Source organism: Mesoplodon bidens, assembly GCF_964165515.1.
Source record: "Mesoplodon bidens genome assembly, contig: HAP1_SCAFFOLD_349, whole genome shotgun sequence".
Classification (NCBI taxonomy): Eukaryota; Metazoa; Chordata; class Mammalia; order Artiodactyla; family Ziphiidae; genus Mesoplodon; species Mesoplodon bidens.
The window spans coordinates 95,432-112,879 of record NW_027672382.1 but is presented as its reverse complement, the minus strand read 5'-3'; the positions used below and the strand labels follow the sequence as shown (position 1 = coordinate 112,879).

Below are 17,448 nucleotides of genomic sequence, written 5' to 3'. Positions count from 1 at the left end.
CGTAAGCACAGGCCAGGAGTTTGGGGTTTCTCCTGCTGCCATGACAGGAGACCCTCGCGGTTGGGGTGATTCCACCATTGCGGCAAGAGTACATGGGGATCTCTCCCACCTTGGGATACCCTTGGAGAAAAGCTAAGTGTGTTCCACCATTGAGAACACAGGTCAGGCTAGCCCAGGCCAGGGTGAGGTTCATCCCCACAACTGGCTGCCATTAAATGCTGGGAATGCCCCCCAAGAGAGGCTGATCAGGGGACCAGCCGGCTGGGCAGAAGTGGGAGTGATACTTGAAGTGGTCTAGGGAGAGGAGGAGGAATGCGAGCAGCATGTGAGGGGTGTGTCCATGATTTCATCTAGAAAAACGGGCTGTGGGAGCTTAGCTCAGGTGTTAACGAAATACCAAACTCATACACCCACCCCCACCCCCGGCCGGTGATGGACACAGGGTCATCTTCGGGGAACTCTTTAACAGCACAGTGATCATTATGGAATTATTTGTGTGTTAGAAACAATGTGACTAGCAAAGAAGTTGAACTGTTTCTTTGGCTAGAGCAAAAGCGAGGAGTAATGTTAGGCTGGGGTGATTGGAGGAAAAGCCCCAAGTGGATGCTAGATTGAGCAGAGGGGGCAGGAGCAACACAGGCGGAGCTGGGGTGTGAGCAGTTCAGCCCTGCCCGCCGCCCCCCCACCCGTCCCCCCATGAAGGGGGTTGGAGTCTTGTCTTTGAAATGTCCTTAGATGCTTGTTGCCTGGGAAGGAAGGCGTGGAGACGTGCCAGGTGGGTGACTGGTGTCACTGAGGGCCTTCTTCCTAGACAGGAACTAGGAGCAGCCCCTCGATGGCAGTGAAATGCTTTTCCCCCCACGGGTGTGGAAGGAGGACAGACGGACTTGTAGCAATCTGGTTGAGTTCTTTGAAATTGCCCTTGACCCTTGTGTGTGCACCAGGAAGCCTTTCCTTTCCCTTTGCCAGGCTCCTCTTGCCTTGGTCTCCCCAGCTTCCCAGCCTCCCACCATTCTTTCCCTACCCTTTTTCTTCACCCTCGCCCCTGCTGACCCAAGTGAACATTGGTGCTATGTCTGTGTAGATGGCAGTTGGGGGCTATTTGGTCTGTTGATGACATCAGCCTTTTTTGTTTACTAGCAGCTGTTTCCATAGTCATTTGTAGTTCCGCCCTGATTGGTTGGATAGTCATTTGTAGCTCCGCCCTGATTGGTTGGATCTTACTGTGAGGTCACTCACCCCCCCTTTAAAAGTAAGCCACCTTGGAGAGTTAAGCAGTTAGGGAGTTATCTCACATGCCTATAGAGAGAGAGTGTAGATGCCTCACCTTGACCCTTGAAGGATGGATTGTGAGTGGGCTACACGCCTCATCTTCTGCTTTCTTTGCTGGCTGTGTTCAGCTGTCCTTCCTTTGGGACGTCTTTCTGAGGGTTTTGTGCTTCCAGCGTGTGAGGCCCCTGGTCTCCAAAGGGGGGTGGTCTGTTGGTAGCAGATTGCCTTGGGCATGGGGGTCCTGCCTGCTCCTGGTGACCTTTGTTCCCTCCTTTCCGGGTTGTCTCCCCTCCCCTAGGGGAGTGTTATGATGGAAGCAAACCTGACCCCTTCGGAGCCCCAGAAGACAGTGATCTTCCTGAGGACATGGACACGGAGCCCCCCAGAGAGTCCCTCACCGACCAGACGGCCCCGGACGCGTCACGCAGCCCCACCCTCAGGCTGAACAGAAAGCGCAAGGTCTCTGGCAATAGGAAGCACACTGAGACCACTGTGCTCCCAGAGAACTCTCTGCTGAAAGCCAAGCCGAGACGGGTCTCCAAAGGTGAGCTCGGTTTCGCTTCGGGCCCGCAGGGCACCCTACGGAAGTCCTGGAGCGGAGCAGTGGAAAGTTCCAGTCCCACCCTGGATCCCTGGGGGGAGCCACTCACACCTCCCCACCCCCCACCCCCCCAAAGCCAGGTGGCGGGGCTGGAGCCCAAAGGTGGCCAAAGGCAAATAGGCCCCCTCCCGAGACTTGGTGACAAGTTCCAGCCAACACAGTGACCACACCCCTCCCCTCCCCCACTCCTGTTAGTGATGTGTAAGACAGTTCATTCCCCGCCCTGGGGGGCTTCTTCATTAATTTGTAGTTATTTCTCCATTAGCTGACTGGCCTGAGAGGGAAATGACAAACAGTTCCTCTAACCGCTTAGAAGAGCCACATTATAGTGAGCTGACCAACCTGAGGTGTGCATTGAATTAACAGGGCTCCATCCCAGAAAGCAGCGCCGCTTGCTGCACATTAGAGAACGGCAGAAGCAGCAGGTGTCGGCAGCAGAGAGCAAACCTGGCCGGCAGGGCAGGAAGGAAGTGACCCAGGCGGTCCAGCCTGCGGTCACCCCCCAGGGCAATAGCATCTCCGAAGAGAAACCTGGCAGGAAAAGGGCAGAGGCCCAAAGCAACAGAAGCTGGTTGGAGGAGTCCCTTAAATGCAGTGACAATGAACAAGGTACGCACGGGGCGGGGGGCGCTCCTGGAGGGTGGATCACCCGCCCTCTGTGGGAAACGGCCCTGGAGGGGACCTGAGGGCCATCCAAGTTGACAAGAGTAGCGTATGGCGAGCGGGGAGTTTTCTTCATGAGGTCCTTTCAGCCTGCACACTTCTTATGGAATGGACAGTGAGGTGGGAGCTCGACTTCCTGGGCTGCTCCTCATCACCCAGCCCGCGGCTGGGCAGGAAGGGAAGTCTTGGGTGACCCCGGGCGCTTGTCAGTGCCCTCATTCCAGCCTCAGGCTGTCTGTCCCCAGTCGCCCTGTCCCGAGCACCCAGGCCCCCCATGGGTGGGGACGGGAGCGCACGAAGGGCTGGCTTCTGCCCTCTCTTGCGGCCCTTTGAAGCGACTTGCCATTTGGCGTTTCGTGGGTTAGCCCATTTGCCGGTTGAATGTGGGATAATTAAAATATTAGTGCTTTGAAAACATAATTGGTATATCTTTAAAAACTGAAGCTGCTCCAACGATCAGTGCTAACAATGGGCTTTTCTTTCCTCACCGGCTACAACTGTGTAACGCCCGCTGCTTCTCCCCCTGACAGATGTGCTGTGCATGGACGAAGAAATGGATCGGCAGCCTTCGCCCCTGCTGCAGAAATACACCGACAACAGCGAGAAACCATCCGGGAAGCGACCGTGCAAAACCAAGCATTTGATCCCTCAGGAGCCCAGGCGGGGCTTGCCGCTGCCAGGGGACTCCTACGTGGACAATGCGGATGGCAAGGTACCTCTTGCCCCTGGCTCTCCCCCGCCCCCCGGGCCTCTGCAGGCACATCCCGCCTGCCTACTTCTCTGCTTCTGGGGACAAAGCTTTCCTTTTCCTGAACCCCTCCCCCAAAACGTCCCTGCCCCTTCCTAGGGGACGTGTCTCCTGGGTGGCGGTGAAGTTCCCAGCGAGTAAAAATGCAGCCCCTTCCTCGCGCCCCGCCTCCCTCAGACAGAGAGGAGGAAAAGTGCTTTCCTCCACTCAGGAGCGGCCTGAGCCCAGTTCCGACTATGATCTTTCGCCGGCCAAGCAGGACCAGAAGCCCTTGGACCGTTTGCAGCAATTGTTACCATCTTCCCAGGCCTCGCAGCTGACATGCTCAAGCTCCCCTCCAGAGACCACCCAGTCCCGCCCGATGCCACCAGAAGCGCGGAGACTTATTGTCAATAAGAACGCAGGCGACACCCTCCTACAGCAGGCCTCCCGGCTTGGCTACGAGGTGAGCATCCTTGTGGGTGCCCCGGATCAGGATCCACCGGCTGCTGCTCCTTGGGTGGGGGACACACTGGCTGGGGATGGGGGGCGGGTCTCAGAGCCCAGCCCCCTCCACGTGGCGGGCTGGGCTGGGTGTTCCAGCAGGGTGTTTGCGTTGGCTCCCGCTCACACTGCGGGCTCTTTGGTGGCTTGTTCAGTCGTGGTGTGAAAAGAAAGGCAGGCCTCTCTGATGTTCCGTTCCCGTTCAGGCAGGTAGGCTGCTTCGGCCAGTCTGGCTCACTTATCTCTGATATAAAATCTGACCTAACCCAGGGCTTGGCGACCAGGGGAATTTTAATGAGCCCTTTTGGATTCTGAATAGCAAGAAGGAGAGTAGTTATTAGCTCTACTAACTTGTGCTGTTTGGGGCAGAGTGATGCCCCTGTGGGGTAGCGGGTGGGAAGTGTCTGTGCAGAGTAGGGGTGGGAGTGGGGCAGACCTGAGCAGTCTCTTTCTGAGAGGGCACGGGAGCCGAGGGCTGATGGGCGGGGAGCAGGGGTTGAGCCTTGCACAAAACTCCCTGTCCACACTGCTGTATCCCAACCCAGCACGGCTGATGACAGTGATGGCCTCTATTGCTAGAGCAACATAGAAAGATAACTGATATCTGCCTAAGCCCGTGTGATCTGTAGTAACTCCTTTCACCCTTTTAACATCTTCACTTGGGAGTAACGAGTACTAGCCCACTCTCGGATGAGGAAACTGAGCCTCAGAGGGGTTAGCTGATACCCGTACAGGTAGCAATCCAGCAGTGCTCCAGAGCCCACCACGCTCCTCAGCAAGACTGGCTCACACTGGAATTGCCCCTTTTTACAGTTCAAAACCTCTGTGAGACAGATGACTCTCCATGCCCTGTGCAGTTCCCCCACCATACTTGTCAGTAGCAATTGTGATGTAATAGCCCACAGGGCAAAGGCATTTTTCTGTGCTGGCATCAGCCCTCTGGGAGTTGAATGGTGACAGTAAAACGCGGTGCAGCAGGCTGAGCGTGGAGGTGTGGCTGAGCACTGGGGTGGCAGGACCCAGGCTGGCCCGGAGCCCTGGCGCCCACACCCTCAGCCAGCTCTGTGCCCCTGTCCCCCGTCTCCCGTCGTGTCCCCCCACCCCGGTCCATAGTGCCGTGAGCCCTTGGAAGTGTGCCTGCCTTGGCCCTAAGGCATGACTGTGGGTGGGAAGTTGGAAGCACTAGGGCTATGCTTAGTTTGGGATGTTTTTTTGTTGTTGTTGTGGGTTGAATGTGCTGTTGTTTATATCTGCACGTCTCTTGGAGACCTCTCCATTAGCTAGAGAGCACTTTGTGGTAGTTAGCGCAGTTACTTGCAGGTGAAGTCCAAGGAGCACCCAGTTGGTTTCCCAAGAGCTGAGAGCGGGCGCCTAGGAGGACAGAGCAGATGTTGCACATAGTGTTGAGCTAGACGCCCCCGTGGTTGAGAAGATAGTCTCCTTGCTTCCAGCAAACGCTGGAGGTCGGGGGGAGACCCCTAACCCCAACTTTTGGGTTAGGGTTGAGAAAGTAGACTCCCGCTTCCAGCAAATGCTGGAGATGGGGGGGCGGGGTGCTGCTGCACCCGCCGTGGAGGGCGGGGCTCCGAGCCCCACCTGTGAGCTTGGCATCATTTCCAGCAGCCTCCCTTTGGGACCAGAGACGTCAAAAGACCCTCGTTGGTCCTCTAAGACAGTTTCCATTTTGGTTTGGTGGCTCTGAGGCCTGGACCAAGGGGCACTTGATCCATCCTTTTTTAGGCTACCTGGCCTTTGATTGCACAGGAAGCCTTGGGAATGTTTAAGGTCGGATTTGTTTTTTTCTTCAAATGTAAATTTCAATATGTAGATTCCACAGATCACCAGTGTTGATGCTGAACATTGTGACAAGTAGATGAACGCTTTCAACTTTGATTTCTCTGGGCAGAAATTTCTGGGATTTCTCTGGGCAGAATTTTAAATGTTGGGATGATGGCCCAGTTGGGAGATGTGGCAGCTTCAACCTTTTCAAATTGAAGGACAGTTTGCTTAAGCAGATAAGGGTGTGGTTTGGGAGGGTTTTCCTGAAGTTTTGTCTTCAGCATTCTTGGTTATTTTCTTCTGCTTAGCCAAAGATACCATGTGCAGTATAAAGGCTGTCTGAGCTTTATGTCATGATAATGTGGTTCTGGAAGTTTAGAAACACACTCTGGCTTCAGATCCGCGTTAAATAGATCACTTGCGTGGCCAAAGACCTCAAACCTTTCCCTCCTGGGAAAAAGGCTTCTATTTCTTAGGCTGAAACGCCAGTGTGCAACCACATGCTTGTGCCTTTAGCGGTGATGGTTAAATTTTCTATGAACTGATTAAGTCATGTTTTTCAAAAAGTTAATGAGGCATTTAATTAACAACGTCGGGCTTATGGCCTTTATGGTTACATTTTCTGGGTAATGGCATTCGGCTTATAGCCGCTGAACAGAGAGCTGTCCGACAAAAGCAGTTTGACTTTGCTTGGGAATGGCTGGGCTGCCCTTCAGACACTCCCGTTTATTTCTAGCGGAGAAAATAAACCAAGGAATGTGTTGCGTCGACAGACTCGCCCCGCCTCTTCACCTTTCAGTTAGAGAAAGTGTTGGTGGCGATGGTTGCCATCCATTTAGAGGCCATCACCCTCCTAGTTAGGATAGTGTAGTTAGCCCACTTGACCCCCAACAGAGAAGGCCTGTTGGATGCTCGTCACAGCTGGATTGCATCCCTCTAACTGGGGCCCTCTTGGGCCCTTTGAATCTTCCCAGCTGACCAGGTACCAAAGACCTGAGTTATAGGTCTAGTACTTCATGTTAATTGAACTTGGGGTTTAATATCTCTGGGCCTCAGTTTCCAAGTGTTGAATGAGGATGGTACTACCTTCCTTTCCTGGTAGCTCCTGGGTTCCTGTGGGTGACAGAAGACGTCCTCATCTGGGGAAATGAGAAGCACTGTGTAAACAGTGGGATCAACGTGGTTGAGTTAGGACAGCCCGTGGCAAAAAGTCTGACCTGGCCGTGGGGCTACTGCTGCCTTTGCTGCCATCTTCCAGGAGAAGAGAGTTGACTTACCCATCAGCTTGGACGGCCTTTCATTTCTAGGTACCCTTGAATCTGCCCTAGTAGTGATGAAGGTTTCCAGGTGAAGGCCATGATTGTCACAGCAAATAAACCCTGGGTTGAGTAAATTGATGTGTGCACAGCAGTTGGTGGCGTTCAGACCTGATCCCAGAGCCACGTGACAGGGCCTCTCCCTGGCTGGGGCACACAACTCATTAGCTTGCAGCCGTCCACTCAAGTCTGGCTAGTGAGGGCCTGCTAAAAGAGCAGCAGCTTCATGCGGTATCCTGGATACCAGGGCTCGGGGCAGGTGGCCTGGGAGCCCAGAGGATTGTGGGCTTTCTGGCAGGTTGGGATGTAAACGGAGAAACGCATTCGTGGGCGTGCCTTTTCTCTTCCTCCTCTTGTTTTGGAAGGGAGCTGCTGCAGTGACCTGAAGTAACAGGGCCCCGATGGCCAGGTTTACCAGCATGCCCCATTGGGTTCACGTGGTAAGCAAATGGAACATTCTAGTTTGCTCCCAAGTGAGTGGTCACCTTTGATTGGCGTGTCCTCCAAAGGGCATAAAAGGTTTTACAGAACCCATCTCGCACTTATGAGCAGCTAGAATGACCCCCGTTTTAGGTTTAACAGATAAGTTACCTGAGAGATGTCACAAGGAGGCCTGTTCTGACCCCATCCCATCCCCCCTTACCCAGCAGACCATGTGTTGGGCCACATGCACGTTCTGCCTACTCCCAGCTCTCAGAATCTGACGGCTCTCTGCTGGGCACGATTTACCCAGTATTAACAGTATAACGTGTTTTCTGGTGGCAAATGCTTTCGATGTGTCTGAAAACTTTCTTAAGGTAATAAAACATTGAATAAGTTCCTGCTCTGCTTACTGGGAGTGGTTCATATTAATATTTTAACAAGCCAAAGAAATAAGGTTAATAACAGTGATTCTAATGCACAGTGTTGACACAGAACATCTCCGGGGGCGGGGGTGAACGTTTTATTTGATTCTTGAAATGTGGAGGTTGCAGCCTGTGGTGTATCAGGTTCCTGTCATTAACTTGGGGCACAATCAGTCTAAAATTTTCATATTTACTTGAGAGGGTGGAGTGAGGCCAAATAGAGGGTGGGGTTATTGGAGGCATTTTGTGTCATTCCTCGAGGATGGAGGGAGAGAGCTTCTCTTTAACTCTACTTAACGTACAGACAAGAGCATCTGAGGCCCAGGTTCTGATTTGGGTTCTTAACAAGGGTTGCGAGGATGTAGGTGACCTGGGTGTCCCTGCTTCTCTAAGCTGGGGAATGTTCTCTGGCTGATTTAAGCTCTCTTTAAGTGTTGGTCATCCATACTTTGATCTAAACTTGTGTTATCGACCACTGCCACTGACTGAACAGACCCATCAAGTGAGAATGGTCTGTGCTTGGCAATGTGTCATCTAAGATGTTAGCAGCCGTGACACCTCTGTACTGGTCACGTCGGCCCCTGGGCTGAGGGCTTCCATCGCTATCCGAATGCGTCCTCTCAGCAGCCCTGTGGAAGCTTGGAGAAGTTCAAGGGTAACTTGCCCATGGCCAGGCCACTGGTGCAGCAGAGCCTTAGACAACACTGTCTGCATCTCCAAGCCCTTCTCACGCACTCTCACCCCCCACCAGGATGCCTGCCGCCTGCCCGCGCCATGGTGGGCTTTTGGCCCCAAGGATGTATGCCTTTGAAAGTGGGCACCGGCAAGCTATGGGGAGGTCACCCTTACAAGGTTCACTGTATGGTTGTCTGATGGTATCTCCTCTCCTCTCCTCTCCTCTCCTCTCCCCGTAGGAAGTGGTCTTGTACTGCCTGGAGAACAAGATTTGTGATGTGAACCACCGCGACAACGCGGGTTACTGTGCCCTGCACGAGGCTTGTGCAAGAGGTTGGCTCAACATCGTACGACACCTCCTTGAATATGGCGCCGATGTCAACTGCAGTGCCCAGGATGGAACCGGGTCAGTGGCGGTCTTGCTCTTGGCCTGGCCCTGCTGGGGCATAGGCAGTGGTTCTCAGGGTGTGCGGGGAACCCCAGAAGGAAAGATGGAGAGTGAGTGCCATGTAAGCACACTGGTGGCGGAGTCCTCTAGAATGGAATCGGACAGATCTTTCTGGCAAATTTACATAGAACTTTAAAACTCTGTGACGCTCTTATGGACAGAAGTCCCTGAAAATGTTGAGCCTGCATGAATAATCAGGGGTGTTCTCTTTTAAGACCCTGGACTCTCCACCAGCGTCTGTTGAATCTCAATCTTGAACATATATGTGAGTTGAAAGTTGCAGGAGTACAGACAGGTCCAGTGGCAACTGGCTTGATAGGACCTGCCGTGTCCACCCACATCCCCGGGCCTGGCCCCCACTCTGTCCTTGACCTCGGTTTATTGGCCAGAGGCCCATGTCTGAGTCAGCCCAAGCATCTTCCTGGTTGTACCTGGGATGCCACCACGAGGCAGGGCACTGGGGCTTTCCTGACGGTCATAAAATGAGCAAAACCGTAAGGTATTTGGTGGTTCATGGTTTCCAAATAGCATCCTTTCTGGATGGGACTGCGGACAGTGTTCCTGACCCCAGCGGACACGGGCAGGAGGACTCTGTATCCTCCTGAGAACTCGCCCTGCCTGTCGACTGCTTCTGGGCGAGAGGGTTGATCACTCATCTCCAAATTGGTTTCAGGAGAGGTTCCACTTTGCCCCTAGTTTCTTTTACCAACTGCACTTTTTGGGTTTTGTTTGTAATGGTGTAACAATGGCTTCTCGTATCTGCTTCCGTGGTGCTGGGGTTCTTCCCCCCACCCCGCCGTATGTTACCTTCTTACAGTCTGTCACTATTTAAGTTCATTGGAAACATTTTCATCGTGGCCTGAGTTCCTCCTTGGGCCATGCATTAAGAGAGATTTGCATTGAAGAATTAGGCCTGAGATGGTCCCTTCACCTGTCCCTTAAAGGGTTATGTGTTGAAATAACAGAGTAATTTGTTGCAGCGACCGTACACTCACCTCCTCGGTGAAATAGCGCGCCTACGAGGCTTGGCCGTACACGCTCGATTTTGCCCCGTGTCCTTAGAAGCAAGCGTCGCGTGCACAGGTGTAATCCCCCGCACCTCTCCTAGGCCTCTCCACGATGCTGTCAAGAATAATCATCTCGAAATTGTCCGCTTGCTCCTCTCCTACGGTGCTGTTCCTACCCTGGCTACGTACTCAGGTAGAACCATCAAGAAAGTGAACCACAGCGAACTTCTGGAGAAGTTCTTAACAGGTACGGCAGAGGTCTTGTTCAAGCATCTAGACGGTGACTTCACAGCCTTTCACCTGGGTTCCCCCTACCCCCACCCCCCGTTTACTCTAAGTGACCCTTTACTGGGAAAAGCGGCCCAACGTTAGTCTGTCAAAGAAGAGATACGTACTTTGAGTTTTGCGAGGTGGGGGGCTGGAAAACTCTTGGCTAGCCAGGCTAGCTTTTGTTTGGCAGGCTGGGGCGGTGAGGCGGGCAGTCCCTCAGGAAGGCGGGTGGACGCGTGGGGAGGTTTCAGTCAGATACCTGGAGGCGTGTGCAGTGGGACTTGTCAGGAGGTGACACCAGCCCCAGCGTGAGATGTTCCCGAACTCCAGCAGCATTTGCCTCTTACCAGCAGGCGTTATCTTGTTTCTCTCTCTCTCTCTTCCCACCCCCCCCACCTCTGCAGACTGTTTAAATAACCTGCAGGCTCCTGACGACGGTAGCCCCGGTTGCTCTTCGGAGTTCTCTGGCAGCTCTGTGTGTGCTGAACAGCCTTGTTCGTTTCAGTTGGGCTTCTGGGGGTGGTGGTGGTGCTGTGAGCAGGACTTGCTTGGGAAAGAATTTTTCCAGAGTCCTTTTTGGCGAACAGCTGGAATCTTGCTCCAGCTTACTGACCTCTCTCTTGTTTGTCCCCCCGGTTAGAACCAGATGATGAAAGTGGTTATGATGTTTTAGCAAATCCCCCAGGACCGGAGGACCAGGATGACAGCAACGAAGCCTATGGTGACCTATTGGAATCTGAATTTTCCGAAGACCCCCTTTTGCCGTGTTATAACGTCCAGGTGTCCGTCGCTCAGGGGTGAGCGTGGCCAGCATGTGGTCAAGAGCCAGCCCAGCTGCTCTGTGGGGTGGCAGGAGTTAGAAATCCCCTTCAGTAGATGAGGTTGGCTGGGTTGGGGGGTGAGTGAATTCCTCACCAAGTGTCCACCGACCTCACATAATGCAGTGGAACTTTTCCAGAAAAGTTTGTGGGGTGGGAGGGCTCCCCAGCCAACTGCCCTCATTGGAACACACCCCTAGAGCCCAAAGGACACGGGAGTCAGCGACTGCAATTGCACAGTTTCAGTCAGTAAACTCTTGGGGAAGGGATCCACCCCAAACGGCTACCATAGGGGCCTTCCAAGGCGCGTGAGGTCCACGGGATGATACTGATGTGTACCCGCTTCTCGTATAAGATTAGAGAAAGCCGTATGTGGCACCTGGGATCTTATGTGTCTTCAGATTTGCATAGATCGAGTCTTGTCCCCACGGTCGGGCCACTGTGCCCCATGACCAACCCTTCGGAGTGAACACATCAGGAGACCTTGCTCTGCTGTGTGTTGACCCCGGTGCTTAAGGAGTAGCATCCTCCTTGGACTCTGAGGCTGGGAACGTGTCTGCCCTTGTGGTGACATTCTATTCGGGATAGAGATGATAAAGCGTGGCAGGGTATCAGGAAGGATTGTACCACCTCCCTTCTCGAAAAAGCCTCACTCCCGGCAGCATTGAGAGGCAGGTTGGAGGTGTGGGAAAGGCAAGGAAAGCCAGGTGACCTCGAGTGTTTCTCATGCTCTCTCCGTGAGGGCCGGAGGAGAGGAGAGGTCAAAGAGGTGTTTGCCATCTCCCTTGGGTTGGCATACAGACTGGTTTTCCCCAGTGACTAGAACGGGGTGCACTTACTTGGAGAGGGGTGACCTGAGTTGTGACCAGAGCCAAGGCAGCACTGGGGTGGCCTGCAACGAGGCTCGTTCAGGGGCGCTGCTCCTGCTTTTGTCTAAGTTGGCTGGTCTGCCCTAGGTGGTCTCTTAACACATGCACATGAGTCCAGAGTTCCCCCGCTAGAAGTAGATCTTCCGGGCTTCCCTGGTGGCACAGTGGTTAAGAATCTGCCTGTCAGTTCAGGGGACACAGGTTCGAGCCCTGGTCTTGGAAGATCCCACATGCCACGGAGCAACTAAGCCTGTGCGCCACAGCTACTGAGCCTGCACTCTAGAGCCCGCGAGCCACAACTAGAGAAAGCCCGTGCGCAGCAACAGGCCCAATGCAGCCAAAAATAAATAAATAAATAAAATTAAAAAAGAAAAAGAAGAAGTAGACCTTCTAAGGACAGTGAGAAGTGGGGTGGGGGTGGGGTAATTAAAGTGGAAGTAGCAGGCCCTTTCACCGCCAGGAGACGGGTAGTTCATAGTTGGGAGCGCCTCTAATTTTGCCGGAAACTCAAACCACTGTCCTTTCTCTGGTGTAGGCGTCGTAACTGGCTGTTGCTCTCAGACCTGCTCAAGAAACTGCAAATGTCCTCCTGCATATTCCGCTGCAATTTCCCAAATGTGGAAATCGTCAACATCGCGGAGGCCGAGTTCTGCCGGCAAGTGTCAGCAAGTCTCTTATTCTCTTGCCCCAAAGACCTGGAGTCCTGTAATCCAGAAAGTAAGGAGCTCTTAGATCTGGTGGAGTTCACGAACGAGCTTCAGACTCTGCTGGGCTCATCCGTGGAGTGGATCCTCCCCAGAGACCTGGACTCAGACGACAACTGGTGAGCTCGCCAGGGCCCGCCGTGTACAGTGTGTCATGGTGTTAATCCTTGTGCATATGTGTCATAATACGACTATTTCTGTAAAGAAAGGACACTATGAGACACGACTCCAGTCGGAAGGACTTCATGTTTTTTTCTTTTTAAAATTTTAAGTCAGTTTTTATGAAGTTGTTAATAAAGTTTCTTTACTTTTCAATGTACACATGCTTTGGAATATGTTTGTTTTTACTCGGAACAATTGTTTCTTTTCTTTTTTAAGGAGAAAAAAAAAAAGGCAAAGGAGCTCCACACTTTGACTTAATTTCATACAAAGCTCCGACGACAGAGGCCATAACTGTTGAGAGTTGCTTTTGGGGCAAATTAAACCAGTAAAATTTTAAACTCTTCCTCCATATTAAAGGGATTGAATAAATTGGCCACTTTGGTGCACCTGTGTCCTGCGAATTGTCCAGTTGGAGATGGAGGTTTAGAAAGTGAGTTTCAGTCTTGTTTAAGTCTCTTCCCATCAGACTGGTGTCGTGATTTCCTACACACCATGTTACTTCCTGTCTACCTTTCCTTGGTGTTGTTCATGCCTGGATTGTCTCCTGTACCTGCTCAAACCTTGGTCCATTCTCATTTGTACCATGGAAGTTTGTCATGCCGGATACTGTCAGAACTAATTTTACTTAAGTTTGTGTTAAGGTGCAAAGCACACGTTTTGTATATTTTCTGTTTTTTGTGTTTGTCTATATTTTATGGTTTCGCTTCAAGAAATTTTATGGGAAGGGAAATAGCAAGATGTAAAGAGCAAAAAAGTCATCATTCTCTTTCAATTGTTAGAACATCTATCTGCAATCATAATTATGATGCACTGTGGTATGTGTTAAAATAGTAAATACATGTAACGTCCCGTAGGAGCAGCAAACTCAGTGGTGTTGGTGAGGGTGTGTCATGGAAGTAATTACAACGCAGGTGACTGTTGGTTGGGGTCCTGCAACATTAGTGTGCCTTCCCTGTGTCCAGTAGTGGTCTGGAGGGGTCAGGAAGCCTGCCTTTGAATTTGAGGGAACAGAGGGTTTGAGGTCCGCTCTCTTCTATTGCTCTAGTACACTGCACAGCAGCAGTATACTGGGTTTATAGTTGACGTTTAAATCGCTGATTGATCATTAAGATTGGGATGTATCTTTGGAAATGAAAATAGGAAGAATCGTATGCTTTTTCTTTTTTTTCCTATATCTGAAAAGGTATGTAGTACTTTGCTGAGTGGTTGGGAATCAAGTTTGCAGTATTCAGTGTATTCAGTTTTAGTATCTAAGTAGAATTAAACTGTTGCTGTAAACTGGAATAGCACTTTGTTACTGACAAGTTTTAGAATGCATCTGTTCGTCAATTACCTGTTTGGGAAGATTGTAGTTAATGATTTTGAGAATGTGGCTATAAACTTCCAACTGACTCAAGAAAAGCAAATAAGTCAAGATTGACAAATGTATAGGCTCTTCATCTTATTGTGTGTGTGGGTTTTTTTTTTCCTTTTAGTTATTTGTCAAGGTATAAAGAATTCTATCACACTTAAGACAAGTTAAGTAAACTTCACGGGGTGTATTCTGTCATGGCATGGAGCCGATCCCATGGCCTAGATCTTAAAGGTGATTTTATGTTTAAACTTTCATGAAAACATATGTGATTGAAACACATTAATATATTGATACAGAGGGCAGTTAATTTTTGTCTTTTTTTTTTGTGTGTGTGGTACTGTTGTGGCCTCTCCCATTGCGGAGCACAGGCTCTGGACGCACAGGCTCAGCGGCCATGGCTCACGGGCCTAGCCGCTCCGCGGCATGTGGGATCTTCCCGGACCGGGGCACGAACCCATGTCCCCTGCATTGGCAGGCGGACTCTCAACCACTGCGCCACCAGGGAAGCCCTAATTTTTGTCTTTTGATACATGTGAGTGCAGCTTTCATTTTGCTGAAAGAATGTGACCAGTTTTCAGTTTGGGATTCTACCATTTAGTAAAGATAGTCCACTTAATTTTAGAAATAGATTTAATATATAATACCTAATAATACTTTTATGAATGTTTTTTTACTGAAAACTTTTATTGTAATACTCTGAAGAAACTATGCCATTCTAGTCTTCAAGACTTAAATGAATCAAGTGTTTATTAGCTGTTGTAGTTTTTAAACTAATAAAAGTCAGTACATCAGCAATTTGTAAATACAGTTTTTAAAATAATGCCTTAACAACTTTACAGTGGTTATAATGACTGTATTTAGGCCTAAAGTTAGTTAATAATTTGACATGAAGGCTTTTTAATAGTTTGATGGTGCAGATCAGGGATAGGTAAACTCTGGCTGGTGGGCCAGATGCAGCCCGTCGCCTGGCTTTGTAAAGGAAGTTTTTCTGGAACATAGTCGCACCCGTTGTTTACATGGTAGTTATGGCTCCTTTCACCCTACACCAGTGGGGCAGAGTAGTTGCAACAGTAACTGTACAGCCCACAAATCTGGAAATGTTTAAATTTAGATTTTAAAAATTGAAGGGCCTCCCTGGTGGCGCAGTGGTTGAGAGTCCGCCTGCCGATGCAGGGGATGCGGGTTCGTGCCCCGGTCTGGGAGGATCCCACATGCCGCAGAGCAGCTGGGCCCGTGAGCCATGGCCGCTGGGCCTGCGCGTCCGGAGCCTGTGCTCCGCAACGGGAGAGGCCACAACAGTGAGAGGCCCGTGTACCGCAAAAAAATAAATAAATAAATAAATAAAAATTGAAAAATTCTTTGAGCCTATACAGGGCAAGTGCATTGACCCCTGAGGTAGAAAACAGTCAGGAACTTGGGTGCGGAAGCCAAATGGCCTAGGTTCAAATCCCCTTTCTCCCATTTCATAGCTAGTGACCATGGGCAAATCACTTAACCTCTATGCCTCCTTATGAGGTTTAAATGCACTTATTTGTATAAATAGTGCCTGGCACATACTAAGCGCTGTGTAAGTGATTGCTGTTGTTTCTGCTTGGAGTTTTAATAAGTTATTGTTAATAGAAAAATGACACTAATGATTTTCCTTTTAGAGTAACAAAGGCACTTTGAGTCTTTTACTTTTTCAGAAATGTAATAAGACTTTTTTCATTGACAGTCAGTGTTCCCTGTTACCAAAATTTACTTTATGAATATAAAGAATTGACTGTCTTCAGGACAGTACTTTTGCTTAAATGTCAAACCATTATTTTCCCAAGGTACATCAAACTGGCTCTGCATAGCCCAGGCCTCTAAAGCTTGTGTGCACACCCTAGGTAGCATGTGAGATACATTTTGTAAATATAGTTTTTTAAATAATGCTTGAGACTTCCCTGGCGGTCCAGCAGTTAACACTATGTGCTCCCAATGTAGGGGGCTTGGGTTCGATCCCTGCTCAAGGAACTAGATCCCAAGTGCCTGCCATAACTAAGAGCCCACATGCCACAGCTAAAAGATCCGGCATGCTGCAATTAAAGACCGGCACAGCCAAACAAACAAACAAACAAACAAATAAATAAATAAATCTTTATAAAAAATAAGTAAAATAAAATAATGCCTTAGGAGTTAGGAAAAGAAAATATTAGAACATTTTTACCTTTGTATTATTTTTAAAAATCTGTGTAGTTTATCATGTACATAAATTATAGGTATGGAACTTTGTGTATATAATTTGTTAATAAATAAGATGCATATTAAAAAGTTTTCTTATGGTTTGCCCAGTCAGGTGTTTGGAGGCCATTGGAGGACAGGATGATGAAATATAGGGCCTCAGCAAAGATAGAATTTAGAACCAATTCCCTGACTTAGAAGATAAGGAAAATAATTCATAGACTGTAATTGAGTTGTCCAACTTTGCATAAGTGTTCAGAAACAGGAAATGCAGTGGCTAGAATCTAATCACTGACCAAGCAGAATCTGGGTCACTGGACTCGTAAACCAGAAGTGACTGTTGAATTTCTCAGGTTGATGCTCCTGGCATATATGCTTGATCTGTGTGTGTGTGTAAATCTCTGACAGAATAAGCCATACTCAGGCACACCCTGTTTCCTTATTCAAGCATCTTAATTTCATCCCATTAAATCTGTGAAGTATCCGACTACCAGAAGGCATGAAGAAACCTGGGCTGAGAGTCTTCATTCCAGGAGACGTGATCTTGACTGCATGGCTGGTTTGAGGCGCATCACTCTGAACTGCAACACGCTCATTGGTGACCTGGGTGCAAGTGCTTTGGCAGAATCTCTTAGTGAGGATTTATGGCTTAGAGGGAAATTCTAAAATTGAAAATATTGAATTTTTAATATGAAATATGCTTAGCTTTTGGCATGATACTATTGTGATAGGATTTTTTAAAGCCTCATTTTACTGATAGCTTTTATTTTGCTTTTCAACTTTCTCTCAGAGTTGCATATATCCTTTACAGAAAATACAGAGTAACAAGAGAACAATTACCTATAATTTTAATACCCAGATATAATCACTGTTCATTTTGGTGTATATACTTTCAGTCTTTTTTTTTCTACAAATATATATGTACACTTAGGGATTACAAAAATAGAATTGTAGTATACTTGCTATTTCATATGCCTGCTTTTTTCACTTAATGATGTATCATGTAGTATTGCGTCGTATTGATGTCCCATAGTTTAATCAATTCTTTGCAATTCTATTTAGACAGTTTGCTTTTCCCTGTCAGAAACAATGTGAATACGTTGTATATACATCTCTGTGTGCATCGGGATTACTTCTGTAGAATAAGGTACTACAAGTGGAATGACTAAGTGTGACCTATTTTTAAGACATTTGATACACATGGCCAAATTACCACCCAGAAAGGCTAT

General features: G+C 49.4%; 1 protein-coding gene across 1 annotated transcript; it reads left to right on the top strand.

Moving 5' to 3' along the window:
* Positions 1–2,285: 2,285 nt before the first annotated feature.
* LOC308610283 (BCL-6 corepressor-like) lies at positions 2,286–14,870 on the top strand. Its single transcript, XM_081259475.1, has 8 exons — positions 2,286–2,482; positions 3,067–3,248; positions 3,496–3,729; positions 8,622–8,788; positions 9,939–10,084; positions 10,748–10,904; positions 12,330–13,090; positions 14,136–14,870. Exons 2-7 carry the CDS (start codon positions 3,078–3,080, stop codon positions 12,619–12,621), a joined length of 1,167 nt encoding a protein of 388 aa, XP_081115601.1. The 5' UTR covers positions 2,286–2,482; positions 3,067–3,077; the 3' UTR covers positions 12,622–13,090; positions 14,136–14,870.
* Positions 14,871–17,448: the final 2,578 nt, after the last annotated feature.